At 47.0% G+C, this 25711-nt stretch overlaps 1 protein-coding gene across 1 annotated transcript in view; it reads right to left on the bottom strand.

Moving 5' to 3' along the window:
* LOC135375940 (uncharacterized) overlaps window positions 1-25367 on the bottom strand; it is a 47825-nt gene extending 22458 nt beyond the window's left edge. Inside the window, exons 1-4 of the mRNA XM_064608569.1 lie at window positions 25070-25367; window positions 18642-18733; window positions 15741-15936; window positions 9261-9428 (exon numbers count right to left, since the gene is read on the bottom strand). Of these exons, the coding sequence (XP_064464639.1) occupies window positions 9261-9428; window positions 15741-15936; window positions 18642-18733; window positions 25070-25168 (555 nt within the window). The 5' untranslated portion in view covers window positions 25169-25367. The remainder of the gene's footprint in view (window positions 1-9260; window positions 9429-15740; window positions 15937-18641; window positions 18734-25069) is intronic.
* Between the last annotated feature and the right edge of the window lie 344 nt (window positions 25368-25711).

Below are 25711 nucleotides of genomic sequence, written 5' to 3'. Positions count from 1 at the left end.
GAGGCTACAGCAAGTTGTAGAGTCGTTTAAAAACGTCCGGACTGAGTGACGAAATCAAAAGTCCACATATGTCCGCGTCGTTGATGACCCTTACTACTTGAAGCGCTGTCTGGAACCGAATCTCATAGAGCTTCCAGTCCTCCTTCTCCGGATCGAACGTGCCGGGACTTCGAAACCGTCGTACTGCATCATCAGAGGCTGCTCCCGACGTTGGCGTCGTTGCAGATTCGTCCCCTTGTATTTCAGTCAGAGACCCGCTCGTCGCCATTTGAGATAGCCGTGGGTGTGTAACCGTTTAATGACTGTGACATGAGATGCAGGGAATAAACATGCTGTGATCAGTACGCAGCCAAGTCCAGAATGAGAATATGAAGTACGCGCTCTCGCGCTTCTTCGTTAGCCACCAGTGGCGCCACCACATAGACGCGGACAAGGAGTTGGAACATAAAAGAGAAACCACCTGCAGACTCTCAATTAAGTGAAGTTTATTGAAAGAGGAAGCATTTATAGAACAAACATTGTACGTCATCAAGGGCATATCAGACCCAGTACACGTCATAAAGTTCACAGGTTCACCACGTGGTAGCCTATAGAAAGCGTTGCAGTCATACTCCTGACCTTGAGGGTTCACCTAGATTCAACAAATTACGTATACCTAACGCAACGGAGGCTTTTGCCATCCCCATGCATGTTTGGTGAAAAATGTGTCAGCTCCCCTTCCGTATCGCTTACTAACCGGGAAAAGGAATTTCTTAACGGGGTCCGTAATTTGTTGAATCTAGGTAAACCCTCGAGGTCACGAGTATGACTGCAACACTTTCTATGGGCTACCACGTGGTGAACCTGTGAACTTTATGACGTGTACTGGGTCTGATATGCCCTTGATGACGTATAATGTTTGTTCTATAAATACTTCGTCTTTCAATAAACTTCACTTATTTGGGAGTCTGCAAGCGATTTGTCTCTTTTATGTTCTAACCCCTTGCCCTCGTCCATTGCTGCAGTAAGCCGATATGTTCATATTCATCACACATATTGTTCATAACAAGTTCACGTAACGTAGTGAAAGAAAAAAAAAATCACTTCAGACGTGTGTGAAGCTCATTTCTGGGCTCTCCGCGCACACATGCCGTGCCAGGACGGGCGCAGCGAGGGCGGACAGTTCACTTTCGTCCCTGAATTTGAGATAGTCATGTTCTGTTCTATAAGGATTATTACGAAACAAAGTTCAAATATCAATCTACACAGCTCCGCACAGCTACACAATTACGCTCCGTAGATCGGCCATGAACGTTGTCATACGCAAAAAACACAAATTTAAAGCACGTACGGTCCTTAATTGATGGTAAACAGAAAAGGGGACAGAGACTAAGAGTGGATGGCTGCTTTTCCCCACGTACTCTTCGAAGTTAGGGCCGTGTACACATCACAAACGCCATTACCTGTTCATCCTGCTTTCCCCACACATGTAAGGACTCTATTCCAGGAACGCCGATGGGAGTGTTCCCATTCTCGTTTTTTGGTTGTACGATAGTTTGCGACGCATTGCGCCGGCATACGAAGCATCTGAATAGGGCAGCTTCTCGTTTATAATTATCTTGTTTGCCTTATATCTAGGGTTGTACAGTGTTTCGTTGTGCTTAACTATACCGACACCGTCGCATCCACTCTTCCTGAGTCCCGTTGCAGTAAACACCCACTTTGCTACAGCTAGCTTTGGCTTCGTAGTTCTTACCACTGCACTGCTTACAATCGTAGTCCGCGCAGAACACATGGTCACACGGTCTGCGCTATGAGCTGTGTTCATTGTACGCATTTGCAAAGAAGCACAGAGGTTTTTTTGGGTTTTCACGCGCAGCAGGAATAGAACGTTTCTAACCTAGACGAAGTGGCTCGAAGACAAGCTTTCTCAACGTGCCACTCGCCTCTCCAGTAACTGCCCGGAAAGCGGATTATGTTTCACTGCTTTATGACACACTGTGATGATGATGATATGACACACTTATGATGTTTCACTGCTTTATATGACGATGCCTGGAGATCGCAGCATCGTAACGCCGCTCATTGCACGAGCACGGACGACGTTACGATGCTGCGATCATCAGGCGATGCCAGCAACCCGCCCCTTATCTCGTCCATACTGCAGCAGATCTGCAGCTTCTTAGTTCGCACCTTGTGTGTCTGACCTTCGTCAAATTAAGGCGCCATAAAACGCTACCGCAGCTCTCGACAGCGCGCCATACGTGCTGCGGTGCTTGAGTGTCCGCAACGGAACCTTAGCCACTTCTGAAGTGATTTTTTTTTTCACTACGATATGCGAGCTTGTGACGAACAACATGTGTAATCAGTGGGAATCAGGTCACAAGAGGGCGAATATGGAAAATACGCAACCAAAGTTGCGTGCTTTTGTCTTACCAACCCTCACTAAACGCGCGCTAGGAAGCACATCCGAGCTTTTCCAAGGATGTTTGTTTTTTATATGAATGCAAATAGCCTTTAACGATCTCACCCGTGTTAACTCTGTGGTATTTGCAGAAACACAATTCCGCGCCGAAAAAGTGTATTTTTTTGCAAATGACGTGATTTTGTTATTTTTTATCTGGACGGCTGGATAACCTAGAAACTCAAAGATAGAGCAAACAGTACAGCAGCACATGGGCCATAAGCGTGCAAAAACTTAACTGCGGGGCCTTAATGGCTGCTAAGATACGCGGCCTGAAATTTGCGAGGAAGCCTAGTGCTCGAAAGCGTCAATCCTGAACATTATTAAAAAAAAAAGGTTATTATCAGTTGTTTCTTCCACCAACGTACTTCCTGAGCAGTGGGCTTCGATATACCGAATGTTTCGGTTAAATCCCCCGGCCTAAATAATTCGCGAACGGGTGCACCAATCGACGAATTTTCTTTTTTACAAGTATCTGCGCGATACCACCTCCTGCGCACACTGCACAAGCTGCGCACCGTGTGACTGAGTGGGAGGCGCTCATTAATTCAATAAAAATTTAAATGACTTTCGTAAAAAGAACATACCTTGTAAAGTAGGGCGCTATCGGCATTAAAATGAGTACACCCCTTTTGGGACCTTCAGTGGACAGCCTTTGGAGAAAAATCTGCCACCGAATCCGAGTCATTTGTTGCTGTAATTAATTGGTTTCGATTTACATATGTTTTGTGGTGGCTGGTCGCGGTGAAGCGCAAAAGAACGTAATTCATTGGTGTTATTAATTGGTGTAACTCATTGGTGCAAGGACATAATTCATTGGTGGATAAGCGAGTGGAAGAGCGTCCTTTTGCGCTTCACTGCGACCAGCCGCGGAAAAGACAAGTAAACCGAAACCAATTAATTACTGCAACAAATGACCCGCTTCGGTGGCAGATTTTTCTTCAAAATGTGTCCACTGAAGGTCCCAAAAGGGGTAACACCCATTTTAATGCCGACAGCGCCGTGCTCCAGAAATTGTTTTTTTTTTTACGAAACTCATTTGAATTTGTACTTAAATAATGAGCGCTTCCCAGTCATTCACACGGTGCGCAGCTTGTAGGTGGAATCGGACAGATACTTAAAAAAAAAAAAGTTCGTCCATTGGTGCACGCGCTCGCGTATTATTTATCCCGGGGATTTAACTGAAACACCCAGTATATTGGAACGAAAACAAAAATATCTGAGAGGTCGACCGGGCCGCCCTGCCTGATTCTGCCTGAGATCACCCTGGTGTCCGGCTTATTTTACTTTCTTAAAGTGGGACAACGCAACAAAATTAACACAAAGGTTGTGGTATGTCCGTAATCTTTGCGATGTCAGGAACATGTGTATGAAATACCTCGGTCAAAGACTGCGCAGATTTTACTCAAACGAATTAGAACGAAGTGAGCGCTTCGCCTCTGTGAAGCGAGAGAGCGCTGAAAGCAACGCACTGCCAGAGCCGTGTATGCCAAAGGGAGTCTGGCCATTAATGGAACATGCCTATACCTGGAGCTCCACCCACTTTTTGAGCTCTCTGGCCAATCACGAGCCAAAATACAGTTCGCTATTAACCCCAGGCTATCCAAGCTATATTATTACCACTGATCTCTATGTATAAAGGCTGGATCGCGCATGGGAGAGGGGCTCGTGGGGGAGAGGCGTGCATTCGGGCCGCCATGTTGGGAGGCCCTAAAACGCAGTGTGTGCCCATAGAAAACAATGGGAGGTAAGGGAGATTGTGAGTATTTATTGCGCTGCAGGCGTTGATCGTTGTTTGTCATCACACAATTTTGTAAGGTGCCAGTATACTGATGTATCCTAACAGTGTTTCACAGGTGTCCTGTCGTTAGATTCTTAATTACGTTATGTTTTGCATTCCGAAACTAGACCGTCACGGCAGTGCAGCGCTGGGGATTGTACTACAGTACGTTTCCCAGCCAATATTTCAATAAGAAACGATGTGAGGTTAACAACAACCATGTATGTAATATCCCGCGCTGCGTTCTGGACAAAAATTGTTCCATAAAGAACGGTCCGGGATGATACTCGCATGGCAGAAAGAGATCGTACTGTAGAATCACAGCCGTTGTCTTAGTCGTGTATGCGTTTAGTATGATTTATATCAAGCATCGCCGCAGAAACAGTCTTTTAGTGAACGACAGCGGTGCTTTGCCTCGCAAATATGGACACACAGAAGCAGCCCTAAATACTTCACGCAATTAGATCACGCTCGTTAGGACAGTTAATCAGGTAGTGATGTAAGCTTAATCAATTAAGTTACTTAGAAAGTGGTAACACCTCCTTGAGACACAGGACTTATCTCTTTTTCAAGTACAGCCCTTCTATGTTTGTTTGCTTCTTCCTTTGTTCTGATTATTTGCAGGCGCGGTTGTGCCAAACTGAATGTCCTTCTCCAGCACTCACATGCTTTTGTTGAATACAACTGCAGCGTGAGAAAAGCTGCTTGGGGACGTGGTCCTGCTATCCAGTGCTGACTTTGTCATGCTTGTTATGTGGAGCATGTTCCAAACAATGCAGCTCCACGTATGGTCTTCAAATTGCAGCAGGACTATTTGGAGGTTGAAACAGTTGTGATTTTGTCATTTTGGCCCTCGTGTACCCAGTCTGTGAAACGCAAACAAAAAAGTCTAACACGATATGCTTTTGTAATGAAGATCACTGATGATGAGTAAAGAGAATATACGAATTCAAGTTTATTCAATATTTTATATCATTCATTATATTATTCAACATTTTATATCAAGTTTATACAACATCAAGTTTATTCAAGTTCAAGGTTTATTTCTTGCACTTATGCGTTTCAGGATACAATGAACGTGCAGGGAGGTCGCAAAAGGCTACATTTATTGTTTTGTGACCTTGCTACAATGGCAATATATATTTTAGGAATGACAATGGTCAGGTACGCTCTCTAAATTTAGAGCACTCAATTTTAGGTTGGAATGAGCAATGAATAGCAACTTCCCCACTGATATTTTCTCATATATGCTACATTTTAAATTTAATGTGATCGAATATGTGATAATATAATAATAATATATAAGAATATAATATGTGATAAATGAATGTGATCAACAGTAGATGTAAACAACATGAGTAGCCAGAGAAGTGCATTCTCAATAAATAATTTTCTTCTTATAGCGTATATGTGCATGCCTACTAACTGAAACAATTATCACAGTTCCCTGACAAGTTGTAGTTTCTGAGAATGTACTGTAGAAGCTGCTTAGATCTACAACAGTTCATACAAGGTATTATATACTGTGAATGCCTTTAAAAATCCCATGTGACACATATCCCTTTACTTTCTGGAGGTGCTGTGGTAGTCAAAGTTTGCGGGCATTACGCAGGTTCTGCACCCATTTCTTGAGTATGTCGAGGCAGCTGTGAAGTAACCTGCATTGATGATGATTATTCCAACTTTTATGGTGCATCGACAACTAAGGAAATAATACATCAGAACATTGGTTTGGGTGCAACCAATTAAAAATGAATATGTTGTTTAATAAATGCATTGGACAAATGTTAAAACATCAGTTTAAAACATGGTTTACAATCCCTGTATCTTCTAATAATTAAAAAGATTAAAAACTATTCTAAAAAGAATATGGGGAACTCTTCTAAAAAGAATTATAATCTCTAATTATTATATTGCTGGGTTAAGGAGCCTAAAGTGTAAGGTGTGTTTCTGATGTGAACATGTAAGAAAATATGCAAAACTGAGAGAGGCTAACCACAGTGCGTGCACTGAGGTTGTTCCTTCCTGTAAAGTAGAAACCAGTGGATGAGGAACGTGATACTTACCTGTACACCCAGCCGTATCACACTGCACAGATTATTCACTGGGCTGCCCTCATGACGAAACCTGTATTGAGAGACCACTTTTGCCTTAAAACTGCTACAAATAGCACGACACGCTACAAATTATTACTATCGTAACAAGCTGACGATACAGCTCAGACAAAGGCGTTATTCAAGTCGCGGCACACCACCGTTACGTAGGATTCTTTGTCACAAATCAAACCAAGGCACAAAACAATACCAATACATGAAAAAATGTGACAATCGTGGTCTTATTATGACGTAATACTGAACTTGTGCGCGAAGGTAATTCAAAGAAATGAATGTGGCACTTGCTTCCGCAGAGAACACCGTGTACCATGGTAGCAATGCATGCAAAAAAGCGCTCGAGTGCTCGCACATATATTGATGACAACACTACCTGTGTAGTGTAACGTGTTCTTTCAAGCATATTATGCACTCAAACTGTATTTGCCGCCGGGTAAAATGCAAGTGTGCTCGATTGAACGTCGGAAGAGCGATCAAGCAACCTGCATCCAGTGCTCGTTTTGGGCAAAAAAACACTTCATAATGGTCAACTAAATATACAGAATGAACGCCTATTTATTCCTCGATAAAGAGTGACTCACCTGTATAAATTTAGGCCCTGTAACCTTGATAGTACGGTTGGTACGACCGTAATTGCAAGAAGTTGCCATGATCGCTGCGGCGACTGTTGTGGGCACCGTAAGATGGCGGCCGGTTTCTTCACGCTCGCGCTCCCTATCCGCGATCCAGCCTTTTACAATCGAGATCAGTGATTATTACCTGTATTAACTGGGTGCCGACATTTTCGGGAAACTGGATTGGACTAGATTGAATAGGATATTCCCTGACGGACCTAGCAACATAATGGATTTTGCGTCCACTTTTAACGGCGCCATCTGGATGGTGAGGGGCACGCCGGGAAGACGCAGAATAGCACAAGGCAGAAGTAGCAGAAGCACAAGTGCTTGCTAGCAGAACTGATTGGCCGACAGAACCGCTAGTTGGAACAAACTGCCGGTTTTATACGTATTTTAACTATGAAACATAACAAGACTGAACCAAGAACGGGCAAAGGTGTGTATATGAATAAAAGTACGTCATAAAATGAAAATTTTTGGCCATTTGTAGTGTTTTTCTCGCTATTTGCCTGTGATTGCTGTCGTTAGTAGGCCTAACAAGGACGACGAAACATATTATTTTCAGGTACACATCGACGCTGGAGCGTAATTTAAAGCTGATTTGCAAGATAATTGCAACAGAATGTACACTTACGGAATAAAATTGATGTAATTTGTGAAAAAAAATTGTCATGAAATCCTCGCTTCGCCGTTCCAAGCTACGCCGCCATTTTCGGGAAAATTTTGGTGTCATGGCGGCCCGCATAGAAAACAGCAGCCAATGAAAAACGCTCCATGGCGGCCCGCAAAGAAAACAGCAGCCAATGAAAAACGCTCAATTTGATTGACAGGTTGAGCCCCTTTTTTAGGCTCCTCCTAATGGCCAGACTCCCTTTGGCATACACGGCACTGCGGACTGCTGACATCATCCGGCGTCCACCAAGGGAGAAACCGTGTATTCACACGAGCGACATCCTCACGGAATATTCTAGTGGAAGAAAAATGGAATACATTGCTCACATCGACCAACTTCCAACCAGTGTTATGTTGAGCATTCACACGCCGCGGTGCCGAATATCGTGAGTGGCGTAGTGCGCATTTAGCAGACGACACTTAGCAGACGACGACGCCAGCGTGTTTTCCTGTCGTCTGCTAGGGAATATCTTGTGGCTGTGGTGCAAGATATTCCCCGCGGTTAACAGTGTACATTAAGACACGACGTTGAGCGCTCGCGATCACGTGACAGCAGAAACCTATGCCGCTTTTCGCATCTTCCGCTTCTGGGGGAATGTCGGTCGTGCGAATACACGGAAAGAATGCAGGCTTGGAAGCAGACGACAATGCTGGGTGACGTCACGGAATCCTCCTCCGGAGGAACCGCTGTAGTATAGAGCTCTGCTTCCCGCTCTTCGCATTTCGGTTTCGGTTTCCTATTGTCATCAATTACGAATTAGTTACTCCCGTAAAATGAATGTAATTGTTGTATTCGTCATCGAGGGGGTGGTTCGTGCTCGGTAGGATGCTCAACTCATTTGTTTCGAATCCTTGCGAAGTCTCCCTTTAAGTGTATCTAGGTGGCGCTGCGTGTGTGAAGAAAGGGAGTTGGGGAACAGAGAGTAGCAGTACTACACCGCTTCAACAGCGCGGCCGTTATTTGCGAGTGCCCCAAAATTTCTCCACGTTCTCGCTAAAGGAAATACCTGGCCACTAAAAACGCCAATGCAGACATCAGCAATAAGCTATTACTCATGCATTTCCTGATAAAAGCGGTGTACTTTATGTCAGATATAAAACGGCAGCGTTGAACCGATTTGAGCAGCGGTTCGATTTTTGGCGCAGCTGAACCGGAACTCAACCTGAACGGATTCCAAGCAACGCGAACCGGAACCCGAACCAAACCCGTATTGTTTGCGGTTCGACACCCTGGTCGCATGTGTATGGTTGCAAAAACACCGCATAACTGCGCGGCTCTCCAAACTCTGCTTTGTCTTCCTTACCGAAAGGTCAAATGCGCGCTAACTAACAGACCCAAGTCAGTATCTTGCGTATTTGAGGATTAATAAGTACTTAGAGAAGTAAATACCGCAAAATCGGTATTTAAATCTAATTATAAATACATTTTTTTAAAGCTGTATTGAACATTCTGATTTGAATAAGAATAAACCGAAAAAAAAACAAGAAAGGAAAAAAAAGTCCAGAGTGAAGTTGAAATTTTCCAAAAAAGTAGCATAGTGACAGTAACGAGTTACCTGTACTAAGTTACCCGGACCAAGTTACCCGGACCATTGGTAGTGTCACTTTTCGTTGCATCGCAGTATATGTGAGCTTACCATTGGGAAAAGAGAGCACACCTTGCTCGGGTCGCACGTAAAGTGACATTCGAAGCATAAGATCCCCTGACCGCCCGTAGTCGGCCACGCTGTTACGCCGGTGATTAATGGTATTGGCTTGGCTGTAGTGTATGGAACCTCGCTGAGCAAGTGGTCATCTAAGAATAACTGCGAAATGGGAGACAAGCAACATTTAAAAACGAAATATGCCTCGTTTGCCGACAAGGCATACGTGGTGCTTTCAAAAACTTGCTTTCAACTTTCGGAAATTACCTTCTGAAAACTTTTGCCACCATTGAGGAAAGTTTTTGACAATTTTCAATCGCGGCAAATTTATTTCTTTGAATTGAACTTTGAAAATTGCCAAGTGAACCTCTCTGTCTTTTTTTTTACAGAAATATGAAGTCCTCCACGGATAACCACAGACCCAGTAAAAACTATGCACAGTATCGCAACAGAAATAGTCGAAAAAAAATAGTGAAAATTACGCTTTAGCCCCGCCTGCTTGATTTTCGTAAAAACGCGCGCGCGCCAACTGCGTCTAGAGGAGGAAGCGTCCCCGCCTTAATTTGTTTATCTTCCTTCTGATAAGACGGTTTTTTGTTTTCTTTGTGATAAGTCAGTAGTCACCAGCATCAAGGTCAAAGCGGGGGAACGAAAGTTAAGACAAGAGGCGGGGGGCACTTGCTCCTCTCTACGAACCTGGGGCGCGCTCTTCTTTGCGAAAATGAAGCAGGCGGTGCTAAAGCGTTATTTTCAGAATTTTTCCCCCGACTATTTCCGTTGCGATACTGTGCATAGTTTTTCTTGGGTCTGTGGTTATCCACGGAGGACTTCATATTCCTGTAAAAAAAGTGAGGTTCGCTTGGCAATTTTGAAAGTTCCATTAAACAAAATAAAAATCATCCAAGGTCTTCCTAAATGGTGGCAAACGTTTCTAGAAGGTCAATGCCGAAAGTCCCACAATCCTCCGGTGAGTACGTCACCAGTTATATTTTTGTATCGCCTTAGGTGAAATACCCTGTATATGTACAGGATGTCCCAGCTAAATGCGACCATACTTTTTTAAAATATATAGATCTCTTTGTTCGAGACGAAATCAATTGCAATATAGCATATGCTGAAGGACTTTCCTTAGGAGGGCATTGGCAAGCTCCTAAGGCAATGTCTTAATTTACTTTCAATAATTAACTAATTATAAAAGCTACGAAGTTGCCTCAATGAGAACATTTGCTCCCTTCGGTCACCTGTTACCAGAGCCGTTTTCAGAACCAAAATTCGTTAAATAGATCGTCCGCAAAAAAATCGTGAAGGAGTAATATTTTTCTTTATTATGTTCATTGCGCACCTTCGGAGACGCGTATTTCCTTCACCCCCAATGTGAGAGGATGAAAGAGCACAGTGCCGCCTCATGCGTCAAAGATACGCATGAGTGCCAGGAATCTAGCAGTGGTTTTCGTCACTTGGATTTAATTAACTTGCGGAAACAAAACAGAAACGAATGTATGGGGTGACTCTATCGCAACTGCCCTTATCTTGGGTTGCATTTTCTGTTTCCTTTTAATCTTCTTCCAGGACACGAGAAGCGATTGTGTGCTCTTTCACCCTCTCACATTGGGAGTGAAGGAAAGACGCGTCTCTGAAGATGCGCAATTAACAAAATAAAGAAAAAAGCGGTGTTCAACTGTGGTGAATTTTTTTGGACGATCTATCAGAAGGATTTTTGTTCTGAAAACTGTTCTGGTATCAGGTGACCGAAGTGTCCCGATGTTCTTCTTTGGACAACTTCGTAGCATATAGAATTATAAAGTTAATTACTGAAAGTTAATTAAGGCACTGGCTTAGGAGTTTGCTAATGCCCTCCCAAGGAGGGCCCTTCAGCATATGCCATTGATTTCATCTAGGAAAAAGTGATGTATATATTTAAAAAAAATATATTCGTATTCAGCTGTGTCCCAGCTAAATGCGAACACATTTTGTGAGCGGCGCCGTCACCCTAAGAGCGACGAGGTGGCTCGCCGCGTGCGCGACACAGTGCGCGACACAGTACCCAAACGGGCGAGTCATGCCTGCTAACACGACTTTGATAAAGATGCGCAAAACAACGAAATATAATTACATGTGCGCACCCCGCATTACAAAAGAACATCTTGTACCGAACGGAAGTAAGGGTGCATAAGATACTGAAAAAAAAAGGGGGGAAACTCATATCTGTAGGCGGCATAATGGGTGTCATGACTGCGTACCGCATTGATGGCGAAGTCCGGCGGCCATTTCATGGCAACACAGCCTGGCGCTCGAAAATTGCTAGGTTGGCGCCCGTGCTTGATCACGTGACCGTTGCCGCACGAACATGAGTGCCAGGAATATAGCGGCGGTTTTTGTCACTTTGGTTACGCCAGCGGCACCGCGGTCTCCCGTCTTCGGGTTCCATCCTCTGCCAGACCACGTGAGCTTCGAAGTGCGGGCTAATCAGAGCACTCGCCACCCGTGCAGTGCTGATGTCAGCAAACCGGTGCTCGATCGTTTTGAGACCCGGCAAAAAAAGTGCTAGCTGGCAAAGTTCTGGCGCTCGGAAGGGGCCACGCGAACGTGCGAGACTGCTTCGCGTTGACCAGGCGAACTGATCGGGACCCGGCAAAATGCTTGCCACGAAACGGCCACCTGAATTCGCCGTTAGGTTTATTTTTCGCTTCACGCGCCTCGTGTATTCTGTCGTCGTCTTCGTCGGGGCTTTTCATTTTTTATGATCGGTTTACGCAAACAGATTGTGCAAATTCGCACAAACCCCCCCCCCCCCCGTTCCTTTGTGGCCACGCTCATGGTATTCCACGACCAGAGTGGGAGGAAGCCGTGTTCGAATCTCAGGGCGAGCTGTGCTCTCTCAGCGTTTGCTGGGCTGCAGACGCTACAATTTGGCTCCTTTTCGCACACATATTTCAAAAATTGCACAAAAATTGGTGGCGGCTTCGCAGGATAGGGGATGACCTTGCGAGAAAGCCAACTTGACAGGTTAACAAGCGTATATGTGAGGAGGAGAGATCCGGGGAATAACGAGGAGGAGAGATAAGTGAGAGAACCTTTATCATCTGCACGGCAGGGAGCTTCCCAATGAAGACTACTGAGGGATGCTCGCATGTTTTCTGTGGTGGGTAGTCCTCTTGGACCACCCAAGTCCCAGAGCAAGAGGGTTAGCACGCCCCTCCCTCTCCTATGCCACCATCATCTCTCCCCTCCCTCTTTCACCTTCTCCTCTTCTCCTTCCCCTGGGTGCACCGAGTCGCCACTTCAGAGCAGGCTGACCGCATCTTCCCCCTACATCACCCCCCCCCCTCCCCCTTGAGGATCAGCAGCAACACCCAGGGCACACTAGGTACGCACGAGGACTCGTGCTCAGCTCAACAGACAAAAACAAATGCAATGCGTGGCTCCGAAATGAAAACGTGCGTCAAGCCTTTTCACGTTGATTGTATGTACGTTCGATTAGGCCTGCACTGCCTGAACCACTTCCGGTGGTGCTGCACTCGCCCGTTCGTTTCGCCAATGCAGTTGAGCGCCCCCTGCACCGTCTTGTTCGTTTCAAACCAGTGCACGCCAAGTGTAGCCCTAGTGTAAGGAAACTCTGCATTCCCGCAGGGGTCAGTCCAACGGTAGTGCAGAGTAATAGCGGCAATGGCAGCAGACGACACAAGGCAAATAATATTCTCGAACCAAATTCTCGAACCTATCCCGAGAGAGCCGGAAGAGACGTTTGAATTCCAAGTCGAAATAACGATTCACTACAGTTTCGGTGTACATTGGTACACGGTTCCTGTCAGTTCGCAGAAGATTCAACACTATCACGGTTACCAGGTCGTCGAATTCTTCGTCCTCGCTGTCAGAATCCACAAGTTCCATTGCTGTATTCACATTTGTTGAACAGTTCATTGTGTTCGAAATTAAAAAGCAGCAATGCACACGTAATTGAAATGTCACACGACTTCTTACAATCCGTAGCGGTGTTAAGACTCGCGGAGAGCAGAAGGCCTACACTAGCGCTGCACTTCGATATTCGTTTCGCGGCGGCACTAGTGTTGCACCGTTGAACTGGAGCTGGCATAGTGCTGCGCTAGTTCAGAACTGGCCCTGCACCACTCGGAACTGGTTCAGGGAGTGAAGGCCTAATGGAACGTACCTTGTATGTCGTCGCGAAACAAAAATTCGGGCTATAGAAGCTCGTGAAGCGAAATGATCGGGCGCGTTAAAGGGTCGGTGTCGTACAGCCGAGGCGATTCCGAAACTTAGCCAAAACTGTCTTCACGAGTACTGTACACATACAACCGTCAAAGTTTCATGCAAAAGAACCGAGTCGTTTTCGAGAAATTTGTGGAAACGTGCCGTAATAGCAGACGACGAAACCTGTGCTTCGCTCTCATGCAACGTCACGCATGACGTCGGTCTGCGGGTAAGTCGCCGCTGGCATGGCAGTTGCAACCTGCAGAAGGACCTTGGGTGAGTCATCCCCATAAGCTCCCCTTTGCTCACGAAATCGGGACGCTCAGACGCATATGTTCGCGAGTGGAGAATGTAGCCCGTGCATTGACTGTGGGGTCTCCGAGATTGTGCGCATAATCGAATACATGCAAGCGAAGTCACGTACTTTCTTTGCGCGGGTATTTAGCGCGGCTTTTAAATAAACACGCGCTCCTTCACCATGTACGTTGTCAGCGACACTACATTTCGAAATATAATCACTGTGCAACGAGGAGTGTAATGGAAGCGCTCGTAATATATTTTGGTCGGAGCTGTAATGCGACCCGCGCGCCGATGGCGTGCGACTTCAGATTTGTGATTGTGGCCTCCTCTTCATGATAAATTATCATATTCGTGGTACCGACGCGAACATAAACGGCATGCACCGCTCCGTGTCCGACGGGGGAGTGATGTGGCGGCACGTGGACGACAAGGGTGTGACCCTGCTGCCACACGCTCCCGCGCTGGCTCGTCAGTTCTACCGGCACCGTCCGAGCGTGAGGAAATGCACGTTTTGCCGCTGGGACATTCCACCCTCGCCCGTCAGGGCCCATGTAGACCAACCCCCATCTCCTCTACACTTTGCTTCTTCCCTTTCCTAAACACTTTCCTTCTTAAATCACGATGAGTCCCTTTCCCTTTGCGTTCGCGTGCTGTTCTGGCCGACCTCACGTTTAATCACGTTTGTTTTCTCATCAATTCTATTAATTTTATAGTTAAATTCTGTACAAGCTAATTTTATTCCGGAAAATAAAAGAAAAGGCGCTGACGCCAGGAATCGAACCTGGGTCTTCTGATTTCCCGTCTGACATGCTGTTCTATTTCTGACGTCAGCACCTTACCCCTGAGTTACTTGAATTCGTTTCTGGTCCTTATAGGCCTATACGCTTTTGTCGTCCATATTTGTGGTCTGCCTCGGCCAATTCTTGTTGCAAAAATACTCCAAAAGCCGGGAGACGACATAACTAGACAAAAAAGTTGAGAACTCCGACTTAACATAACAAAATAACAAAGTTTACTAGACGTTTCGTCCGTCATGCCACGGACATCATCAGTGCCAAACTGAATGAGAGATTACAAAACCGGTCGCTGTTTAAGGAGATGGGAGTATTGTTCGGGAAGGGGGCCACGGTTTTTGTTACAAACCGAGGGGTCACCGCGTATGTGCCCGTCTTATATATAAGCTCCGTCTTAAACCGTGTGTCGTTTTCTTTATGTCCCGCTTATGTTCTTTGAAACGAGTGTTCTGTTTCCTGCCTGTCTCGCCAATGTGCACGTGTCACAGTCTTGGCATTGTAGTTTGTAGACTACTCCAGACTGGTCTTCCCGGGGGACGAGGTTCTTCGGTTTTGATATGAGACTTCGGAGTCTAACCTGCGGTTTGAATGTAGTCCTGATATTCAACGGAAGCAAAGCCAGGCGGATATATTCGGAAACGCCTTTGACATAGGGAATGACAACGCGTGTCGGACGGGTGCGGTTCCAGTCCCGCGGCCCAGATGCTTGCATGCGTTTGCGAGTGTCCTCAATAAACCTGCGTGGGTAGCCACATTTGTCCAAGTAATCGGCGATCGTCGCGTCCTCGGAGTTCTCAACTTTTTTGTCTACCAAACCGTGATGCGAACGTGATATTTACCAGTGTCATTTAATACCATTACATTTTTATGCAAATTTGTAAATTTGTATTTTTGTCATATGAATGATACGAAAGGTGTGAATTATCCGTAAAAAAAATTAGAAAACGCACGATAACTTTGTGAACATGTCATCATTGGTGCCTGAATCTCTTTGATTTTTTGAAATTTCAAACAAAGCACTGAAGCAGAACACTGGACACTGCACTTGGCTAAAGTAGCACACAAGCCGATGGAACAGTATCGTGAAATGAATACTCAATATTTCACGTGTGGACGCCCCCTCCGCACAATGCCTAATATTTGTACAGCTGTCGCCAAACGCACTACTTACACTGATGGAGGTCGCATTCTTCAGAAATTGCACCCAGTAGAAGGTTTTCGCGGCAGGAGTCATCGGATGGTCTATACTGTGATTCATGTCGATGTCTTTCTTAGTATACTGGATATTATTGTTTGCCGTGCTAGTGAATTCGAGGTATTCACTTTCATTAGGATTTCCGAATAGGTCGCCGACGGCAAGACAGAACCTAGGCATAAATAGAGGAACCGAATGAGAATACGATCACATGTATTGTAAGAACGGGAACATTGTAAAACACACTGTCCTAGAGTCGTCGGTTGAGCGAGTTGCGTTCCATTGAAGGAACGGTGCTATCCTTTCCACTCGATTTCAAAACTATATGGTGCCATCATATATGGTGTCTATATGGTGTCATCTTATTCCTGGTTGACCAGTAGCCACGCTATCGAAAATCCCACGCGAAATGGTGGCGTAGTTTGGCTGCTATTTCGTGGAACGCAGGGCGAGAGCAGACGCCCAGTGCAGAGAGCATGCCGAAAGGCCTTCTCTGGAAAAAATAGCGAAGCCGTCATCCTCTACACCACCTTTCAGAGCAAGGACGCTGACAGAAGGGATGCCGCGGCCGTCAGGACGGCGACTTTCTCTTCTGAACGCCGCCCTCTTACTCCTCTTCCAATGGAGTGACGTCACGCTGACGTTGTTGCCAGGTGCGGCAGGGAATTAGGCTTATTTTGATATCTAATCGCTTTTCGGAAGAAAGACAATAGCGAAGTACATTGTCGGCAGATGTAAAACGTAGTGGTGTCTCTTTAATAGATGTGTTTCCGGACGCGAATGTCCCCTTTAATGAATGCGACGAATTATTGCAACGAAGAAAAAACAAACTCTTTTCCTATTGGTCAGCGGCTGATGTTAATAACACTTTTTTTTTGCATCTGGGTGCGTAAGGTGCCATTGCAGAGTAAGAAAAGTCTTTTATTACGTTTTCTAAACCAACCCCGTTGCAAATGACGGCCACTTTCGGTCCGTACCACAATACCTGGCGTTATTCACCAGTGTATGTGGCCAATTTTGCTGCCCCCTCGACAAGTGCACAGGTACTAATAGCGAATTCGGGTGGTCATTTTGTGGCAACACGGCCTAGTGCTCGGAAGTTGCTAGGTCGGCGCCCCCGCTGGATCACATGATCATTGCCACACGAACATGGCTACCAGGCATGGCCCTGTTTCACCAACGCCGAATAACATTGGAACCGAGATCAACGCGCTCCCTTAACTTGAATTTAACGCATAACTATGCTACACTAAAGCGAGTTATTGTTACTGAAACATTCCTCAAGTCACCAACTAACGCTTGTAAAAAAGAAGTGAGTGTTAACTTCAACTTTTAGCAAAGCTTGATCTCGGTTCAAAGTTAACCAGCGTCGGTGAAACCGGGCTGCGGTCGCTTGGATCGCAGCCGCTCGTCTTCGGCTTCCGTCCTCTGCTAACCCACGTGAAGCTCCACGTACAGGCCAATGAGTGCCCTATAGTCACGCTCGCGATGTGGATGTGACGACGTCGGTTATAGCTGGGCAACGTACAATCAGCTGGCCGGTCGCTTCGAGGCCGGGTGAAAGGGATTGGTACATTTTGACCAAGCGAGCGCAGTTGCTCGGGGCCTCGGAATCTGCCAGGACAAGACAACGCGAATTCGCTAGAAGTAAACGAGGTTTGCAACCCAGAGTTCCAAAGTTTACGAAACACAAGGAAACACGGATCGCCGACTAGCCGAGTGCATAAAGCTGCCCGTTCATCGTCCGGGCCTTGCGTGGGCGTGTCCCTTGAATTTGAAACCTTGTGCATTGTGCTTGCCTTGTGTGTCCGTAACTGGAGACTGTTTCAAAGGTAGGGCAGTGCTAAGCAAACATATTCGTTACTGCAATTTACTGTTTTGCGTGCGACTGCGCTTCTGGGCAACATGGCGGCTTAGGGTTCCCCCGACATTAGGGTTTTCCCACACATTGCGGGGGGTGTCACACATAGCGAAGTATGTTGCAATCCAGGCTCGAGACGTGCGCTACGGGATTTCTGCAGCGGCCGCTTTGTGTCGCACCCATCCTCAGAGACATCCAGTGCAATCGGCACTTTCTTCCGTATATCGTGTTCCGAAGTGAAAAGAGAATGAGCGATGCGCCAAAGAATTCTACATCGGGCTGCCAGAAATCGTATGTTGGTAAAACTGAAGCAGTGCGCACTTACTTTTGCTGAGGATGAGCAGGTGGCGCTGCCGTACCTTTTCTAAAAGGGCGCGTTCGAATACTCATCGCTGAAAGCGAACATTATGGCGCGTAAGAAGTGTGCGCGCATCTGTGGAGAATGGGAATTGGAACGTGGTCGTAACTGCATACCCATGTTGCCCAGAATCCACTTCAATTGCATTCCACAAACCATAGAACTCTCATAGCAACTAGAAGCCAAGCCAGCGAAGAGGGCAATCTCAACATGTGAGCCGCCATGATCGATATGGTAGGCCTAGCATGTTATGAACGGTGTCTCCTACGAGTTCCGTGCGCCGTTCTTTCATGTCGCAGCACAAGCTTTAAGCCACACGGTACTCGTTCCCTGAGGAATCCAAGCGCACAAATGATAGCAGACAAAACAAACACACTTCGCACACGGCAGGGCACACGGAGCCAAGCGGAAGCGACTTGCATTAGGTTGCATACCATTGCGCCCAACGCGCCTGGTCTTCACACGTGGAAAGGCTGTGGCCGAATCCGGTCGAATCCCAAATGTCGATCATGGCGCCTCCCGGACTGGGACAATGGGAGAGGGTCTTGCCTCCGTACAACTCTTCTGCTCTCCCCATCCCTCTCCCTCTCTCTATCCAAGCTTTTCTTCTAGTCTCTCTCCTGATGATTTCTATGCCAGAAACCTGATGATCACTTACCGAGCGTTAGTGGTGTACATCAGGACAGAGATCTTTTCACCTTCGAAAGCGTTGCTCGCCGGCGCATGTTGTTCGAAGCATTGCACTGGCGTCTGCAATCAATAGGGCATTTGCCTTAAGTGCATATAAATCGCTCAGTGCGATATTGTCGAGGTTGCCTGCCTTTTTATAGATTATTTTAAGTACCGTCAAAGTGTTCCTTTCTTTTCTTTTTTTCGCGCGGAATAATTTTTCGCGCTTTTCGCAATGCGCGTTTTTTTTAGCGTTTTTCGCAAATTTGAGTACCCGCGAAGTAGATACAAAGACGTCACCCAGGCATACGAGGATGGTTCCATAAGTTTCCGGCCCGACCAACTTTTAATAACCATAGAGACGAAACAAATGTATCACTTTTCGACATAGTCACCCTTGACTTCGATGCACTTTTGACCCCTTTCAACCAGCATTCTTATACCCTTGAAAGAATAGTCGGAAGTTTTGTCCGCAAAATGCTGGAAAACTGCCTCTTGCACCTCACTATCGTTTTGAAATCTCCGTCCTCTGAGATCCCTCATCAAGTTTGAGAACAGGAAGTAGTCACTCGGTGTCAAGTCTGGACTGTAGGGTGGGTGGTGGATTTCTTCGAAGCCGCACTCCTTCAGTGCAGCCTTGGCAACAGAAGCCGTGTGGACAGGGTCATTCTCCTGGTGCAACCGGACACCTCGACTCAACCTGCCGCGCCTCTTTTCCTTGATGGCGTCTCGCAGTCGGTGCAGGAGTGAAGCATAATAAGTCGCATTCACTGTGGTGTTCCTCTCTTTGAAGTCGATGAGGAGGATCCCGTGACAATCCCAAAATATTGTTGCCATGAACTTCTTTGTGGATTGTGTGACCTTGGCTTATCTTGGGGGTGCTTCTCCTGGCTTGCGCCATTCCATCGACTCCTTTTTCGAAAAGGGATCATAGTAGAGCACCATAGTCTCATCCCCTTTGACAATTGACTTCAATATTTCTTCTTCGTTCTCTTGACAGAGCACCAAAAACTCTTTGACACAGACGACGCGCTGTTGCTTTTGAACTGACGAGAGAAGTCGTGGCACCCATCTCGCACTGACCTTTTTTATGTGAAGGCCTTCACCGATGATGCGAAAAACGGTTGTTTTGGAAACCCCCAGCCTTTCTGAGATTTCTTTCACCTTCAGACGCCTGTCGCTCAGTACTTCCTCCTCGACAAGAGACAATTTTTCTTGTGTCACCACTTCCACTGGACGACCATCGCGTGGACCATCTTCAATGGACTCTCGCCCCAGTCGAAAATGCTTAGCCCAGTCTTTTACCGTTGTGTACGACGGAGAGGCTTCCCTGTACGCGTTGTCCAGTCGCGCTTTAATTTCTCTAGGCGAAAGTCCCTCTTTTGTCAAGAATTTTGTCACAGCGCGGTACTCGATTTTTTCCATTTTAACTGACGAGTGCACCCTGGCTGTTTGAAATGCCGCTCTCCAACCGACAAAAGATAGGAGAGGGTTGAGGGTGGTGCTCCAGCCCTCCAACAGATGGCGCCACGCGTCCTTAATCGCATTTTCAAATTTGTGCGCATTTTCTACCTCGGGCCGTAAACGTAAGGAACCACCCTCGTCTGAGCTTGTTCTGAAAGAAGGAAGTCACTGAAAAGGTTAGCCAGCTGTAGGAGTCGAACCCACATCTTCTGGCTAACCTTTTCAGTGACTTCCTTCGTTCATCATTAATTTCTTCGTAGGGGAAGGAGGTTGTTGGAGGCAATGGAGAATAATAACATGTGCCTGCTGAACAACCGCGAGCCCACTTACATGCGATCCCCAACGTCACTTGATGTATTGGACCTCTCGTGGTGCTCAACCGACATAATTCGCCACATGTCGTGCGCTACGGACGTCGACACTAGAGGTAGCGATCATTTTCCTCTATATATTTCGCACGACAGACTGCCCCTCTCAGCCACTACTGGACTCATTTCTTTCACAAACTAGAGACTTTTACGTGCGGGCCTCAGAACATCTGTGCACACCGGCATGTCCCCAGAGGCTCTCTCTCAAGCAATTACCCGCGGTATTCAGGACGCGGTGGTCATGTCTGAAAGGGTAACAGGCCGTGTCGGTCATTCCCCAGCAATTAACCACCTTAGAGCATTACGTCGCCGAGCAGAAAGAACGGCTCGTCGGACAGGGCAACTTACGGACATTGTGGAATACCGCCGGATGAAAGCTAAAGTAACACGAGAACTTAAGAAGGAGGACAGGAAGCGTTGGCGTAAGTTTTGCCACCACCTTTCGCCGTTTGATCCGGCCACAAAGACCTGGCGGACAATCCGATCTCTGAAAAAGGCGCCTCCTCAAAAGAATCCTCTCGCGGCCTTGGCTATCGTTAAGGGTGTAGACGAAAACACGCTAGCGACGGACTTCTGCGTGGTACTGACGGCTCCGGCGGCTGCCTCGACCACGCCACTACACCGCAGGTTTGTCCACAGTTTGATGGCTGAACTTCACCAAGACTGGCCCCGTCCCACGGAAGTTATGGACCGCGACTTCACACTAAACGAGCTAAGGCCAGCGTTGAACCTTGTGAACGCCGGCTCGTCCCCTGGACCCGATAAAATCACCTATGCCACCCTACGAAACCTTGACGGGCGGTCACTCCAAGCTCTCCTTCATGTGTATAATACGTCTTGGCAACAAGGATTTTTACCACGTACGTGGAAGGAGGCATTGTTTGTTCCCATCCTGAAAGCAGGCAAGCCCCCAAATGCCCTATCCTCCTTTCGCCCTGTGAGCCTGACAAGCTGTATGAGGAAACTGATGGAGAGAATGGTTTTGCATCGCCTCAACTGGTGGCTCGAAAAACAACGTGCGTTCCCTCACGATATGGCTGGATTTCGGCGCCACCGAAGCTCGATGGATCCAGTTCTCAACCTAGTCTCTACAGTTCAACATGCTCGTGCCCATCGACGGACCGTCCGATCGGTTTTCCTCGACATCAAGCGTGCATATGATACCGTCTCACACATTTGTGTGCTGCGCGCCTTGCGCTCGTTTCGAGTATCCGGTCGGCTCTTCATCTGGCTCCAAGACTTTCTTACGGACCGAACTGTCGCTGTCCGTACGTCCCAAGGCCAAAGCCCTCAGCATCTTGTTCCTCAAGGAGTCCTCCAAAGAAGCATTCTCAGCCCGACACTCTCTAACGTGGTGATGGCCGGCCTATAATCAGTAATTCCTCGCAAAGTGTCGTTTTCCGTGTATGCAGATGACGTCGCCCTTTGGACAGTAGGAAAATAACGCCCAGCTCTCCAGCACCGCCTGCAGCTCCATACAATATCCATACGTACCTCACGCACCTTGGGATGGACCTTTCACCCGAAAAGTGTGTCGAGCTCCCTTTCACGCGTAAAGCTATGGCCAATTTCCCTCTTTGGCCTGGTACAAGGAAGCTTGAACCGGTACGCTTTCACCGCTTCCTTGGCGTGGTAATCGACTCGGACTTGCGCTGGGCTCGGCACATTAAACACCTTGAAACTAAAGTGCAGCGATGGCTCCCCCCAATTCAACATCTTTCTGGCTCAGGATGGGGCTGTGATCAGCGTTCCCAGCTCGCGGTTCACGCGGCATTCGTGAGGGCGACGGTGCTTTACAGCCTTCCTATTCCACACAGGATATCAACAACTTCATTAAATACACTTCGGTCGCTGTTTGCTCGAAGCCTTTGACGATGCCTCGGAGTTCCAAGGATGGCTGAAACACGGCAAGTACTGGCTGAAGCTGGTGAGCTCCCGATTGAGGTTCTCCGTGAACGGGAAACGGCTCGGCACTACCTCTATTTGCGTGCTCACATTCCCCGCCACCCGCTCCTCAGGAAAATTCAATACCGCCCTGAAAGCGACTTCTATCGAGTAGCGCAGAGGACACGCCAGACCCTCACTGGCTTCATAACTAAGGACACTATACCGCCGGAAGCCCCCTGGTCTCTACCGGTACCGCCCGCTTTTGTACGCCTCCCAAATCTTCTGGAAAGAAGAGATCAGGTGCCCCCTCAAGTCCTCCGAGCCCATTTTCATGCTCTGGTAGACTAGAAGTTTTCTACGTTTACGGCAGCATATACCAAATGGCGCATCCCGAAACAACATGTCCGCCTCAGCATTCGTCATACGCCATCCGAAGGCGTAGTGCACGGAAGACGCCTGTCAGATCCAACCTCCTCCACAGCTGCGGAACTCTATGCCATCCTTTTCTTTCTACAACACATCGGTGATTTTACACCCCGGGAATGGGCAGTTTTTACAGACTCCAAATCTGCACTTCAAGCAATTGAAAATTCCGGCATACGAGGCTCATCCGCACCCCTAGTCACAGATGTGTTAATGGCTTACCACACTATCTACGCAGCAGGCCACAGGCTAGTTCTCCAGTGGGTTCCAGCCCACTGTGGTGTCGTGGGGAACGAGCAGGCCGACAGCGCCGCAGAAGCAGCACTCTCGTATTGGAGACGGACCAGTATTGTTCTGCTGAGTGGAGATCGCCGCTCAATTCTGCAACGCCTAGTGACACCCCTGGCTTCCCGCCAACGGACAACCGACATTCTTCCCCCCTCTATGTTGGGCAGAGTTGATCCAACGCTCGCTTTCCGCATGCCACGAAACACCTCTCGTCAAGATGCTGCATTAATCCAGCGAATGCGCCTCGATGTGGCCTTTACAGCTCAGTGGCGTTAAAGCTTGAGACAAGTAGACTCTCCCACCTGCTGCCACGGTGGTGTTCTTGAGGATCTGGAGCATATTCTTCTTCATTGCCCTCACTACCAACCTTCCCGAACCACACTCTCGGAGTCTCTTCGTCAGCTGGACTCTCGCCCTTTCTCCCTATCGAAATTGTTTGGTCCCTGGCCCAATCCAGCCCAGCAACGCTCTGCCCTCAAAGCTCTTCTGACATTTCTGGACACCATCGGCCTTCGATCGTTATTGTGAAGGGGCTCGTTATTTTATTTCCCACATTCCAACCAGCAATGGGGTAGAGTATCGCCTGTGGCGATGAAACTCCCCACTCTCCAAGGTCAAAAATAAAGTTGTTGTTCATCAATTTCTTAGGCACTTGCTTTAAATGCTTAAATGCAGACATCTTCACGCGCGATGCAGCCATCTTCAGAGTAAAGTGCTTCTATGACGTCTGTTAGAAATTGTCATTATTATAGGTTCAAGCTAAGTCAACGTGTCCTCCGTTGGTGAACTGCATGAGTAGACAACAGGGAGCGGCATCAGCGAGCCAGCCGTGGAGCGCTTCGAAGTAGCTTTTCGCTGTTTAGCAGCCGCTCCGGGTGTGTCGTACCCCCGGTCTGAGTGCGTCAAGTGAGGGGCGCCTATAAACACTGTCAAGGAAAAGGTATAAATACGGTATAACAATGGGCTTTTATACCTCTTTCATACTTTCTGCTTGTATTGTATACCTTTGGAGGGTATAGAAGAGGTACAAAGTGCCGATCCATACCTTCAACCCTGCGCAAGGGTATAAAAGGGGTAGGGAGGGCTAACGCAACCTATTTATACCTCATAACCACGCGTCAATACCCGGTGTATGCCATGTGTTAGGTATAGATCACCGATGGTATACTTCCCACGGCATAGGTGAGGCTGCTTATGCCTTCAGCGTTTTCAAACCCGTATGTTGTTGTTTTTGTTTTTTTACCTTTACTTGCGCGGCGTGTTGCGTCAAATCATTATTTTGTTGTTGTTGTGACAATATCATCTAAGTTAAACAATAATTTAAACAGGAACTACAGGGTATCTTTAGGGTAGTACATGAATCCGTAAGGTAAGTATACGACTGCGTAATATTATTACCTGCAATAATTAAAGACGGCCTTGCCCGTAGATTTGCTTACCAGTGGAACATTGCTCCATAATTCCTCCGTGAAACGTCTCTCCCTCTCTTTTTGTTTTAAATTACATATTTATTTTCAGAGGAGGGGTAATGGGCACGAGCTTTGCTCTCCAGTTCACACCCACGTTTCCGTGAATAGTCGTGAATAAATATTTTGTCGCAAACTGAATCAGAATATACCTTCCTCGCGGTATAGTTTGTGTACTCAAGAGGTATAAGCCATTTATACCTTTCCGGAACGTGTAAATCTGTACCCTAAGGGGTACAGGTTATTGCACGGGTGGTGTATACCCTAAAAGGCATGATTTTTTTCTAACAGCACTTAACAGCACCCATTCCGTGCAAATGCCAGGCGCTGGCAATGACATTGAATTTGCCGTGTGACAGGGTTACAAAACGGGCATGCAACGAGACAGCGCATATCGAAGGCGCTTGCAATTTGACTGATGAGTGATGATCGATGACGAGATCCTGATGACTTCCACGCCTAGATGATTTCGTACGTGGTTCACACTGGAAAGGTACATATATGAAACATTGTGCACTCACATCAAAAAGGTTGTGGAGGCCCGGCCGGTTGTGGAGTTCTCGTCTCATTTGGAGAGTCTTCAGAGGCATTGCAGGAATATCTTCGAAAAGCGCAGACATTGTGTCAGAAGCGACTCTGGTACCTTCTTGGGAAGCTGGGAAGCGCCAACTGATTCCGTAATGAGAGGTTACGGATGAAAGCCTTTAAATATCGCCTGGTCAATAGCAAATGCGCGTGTGGCTCGCGCCCACTGAAACGTACTGCCCTGATTTAAGGCTCCCTCATAATTCTCCTGCATGCGTCTGCCAGAAGGCCTCGTACAATGGCTAACCTTCCAGAACGTTCTCGAATCCTCTGGAAGGCTGCATTTTCCCTCTTTCTCTGACGCAGGTTTGAGGAAAGGAAGCTTCCAGCTGTATTGAAGAGTTGGTGTTCGGCTACAGTTACTGAGTTATAGTTCATGCTAACAAAGCTACCCTCCATGTCTCTGCAATATCGCATTTACCTTGAACACGGCTACGTCCACTGGACACTGACGTCAAACAGTATATTGATGATTAAGCTACACTCTAAGGGGAAAAAAAGGTAGAATTTTCTACACGTTTTGGTAGAGCTGTATTGCAACCACATTTCTACTCAAACAAATTTTACCTTGAACATGA

Source organism: Ornithodoros turicata, chromosome 1, assembly GCF_037126465.1.
Source record: "Ornithodoros turicata isolate Travis chromosome 1, ASM3712646v1, whole genome shotgun sequence".
In the NCBI taxonomy this organism is placed as follows: domain Eukaryota; kingdom Metazoa; phylum Arthropoda; class Arachnida; order Ixodida; family Argasidae; genus Ornithodoros; species Ornithodoros turicata.
This window is presented reverse-complemented; position numbering and strand designations above follow the sequence as displayed.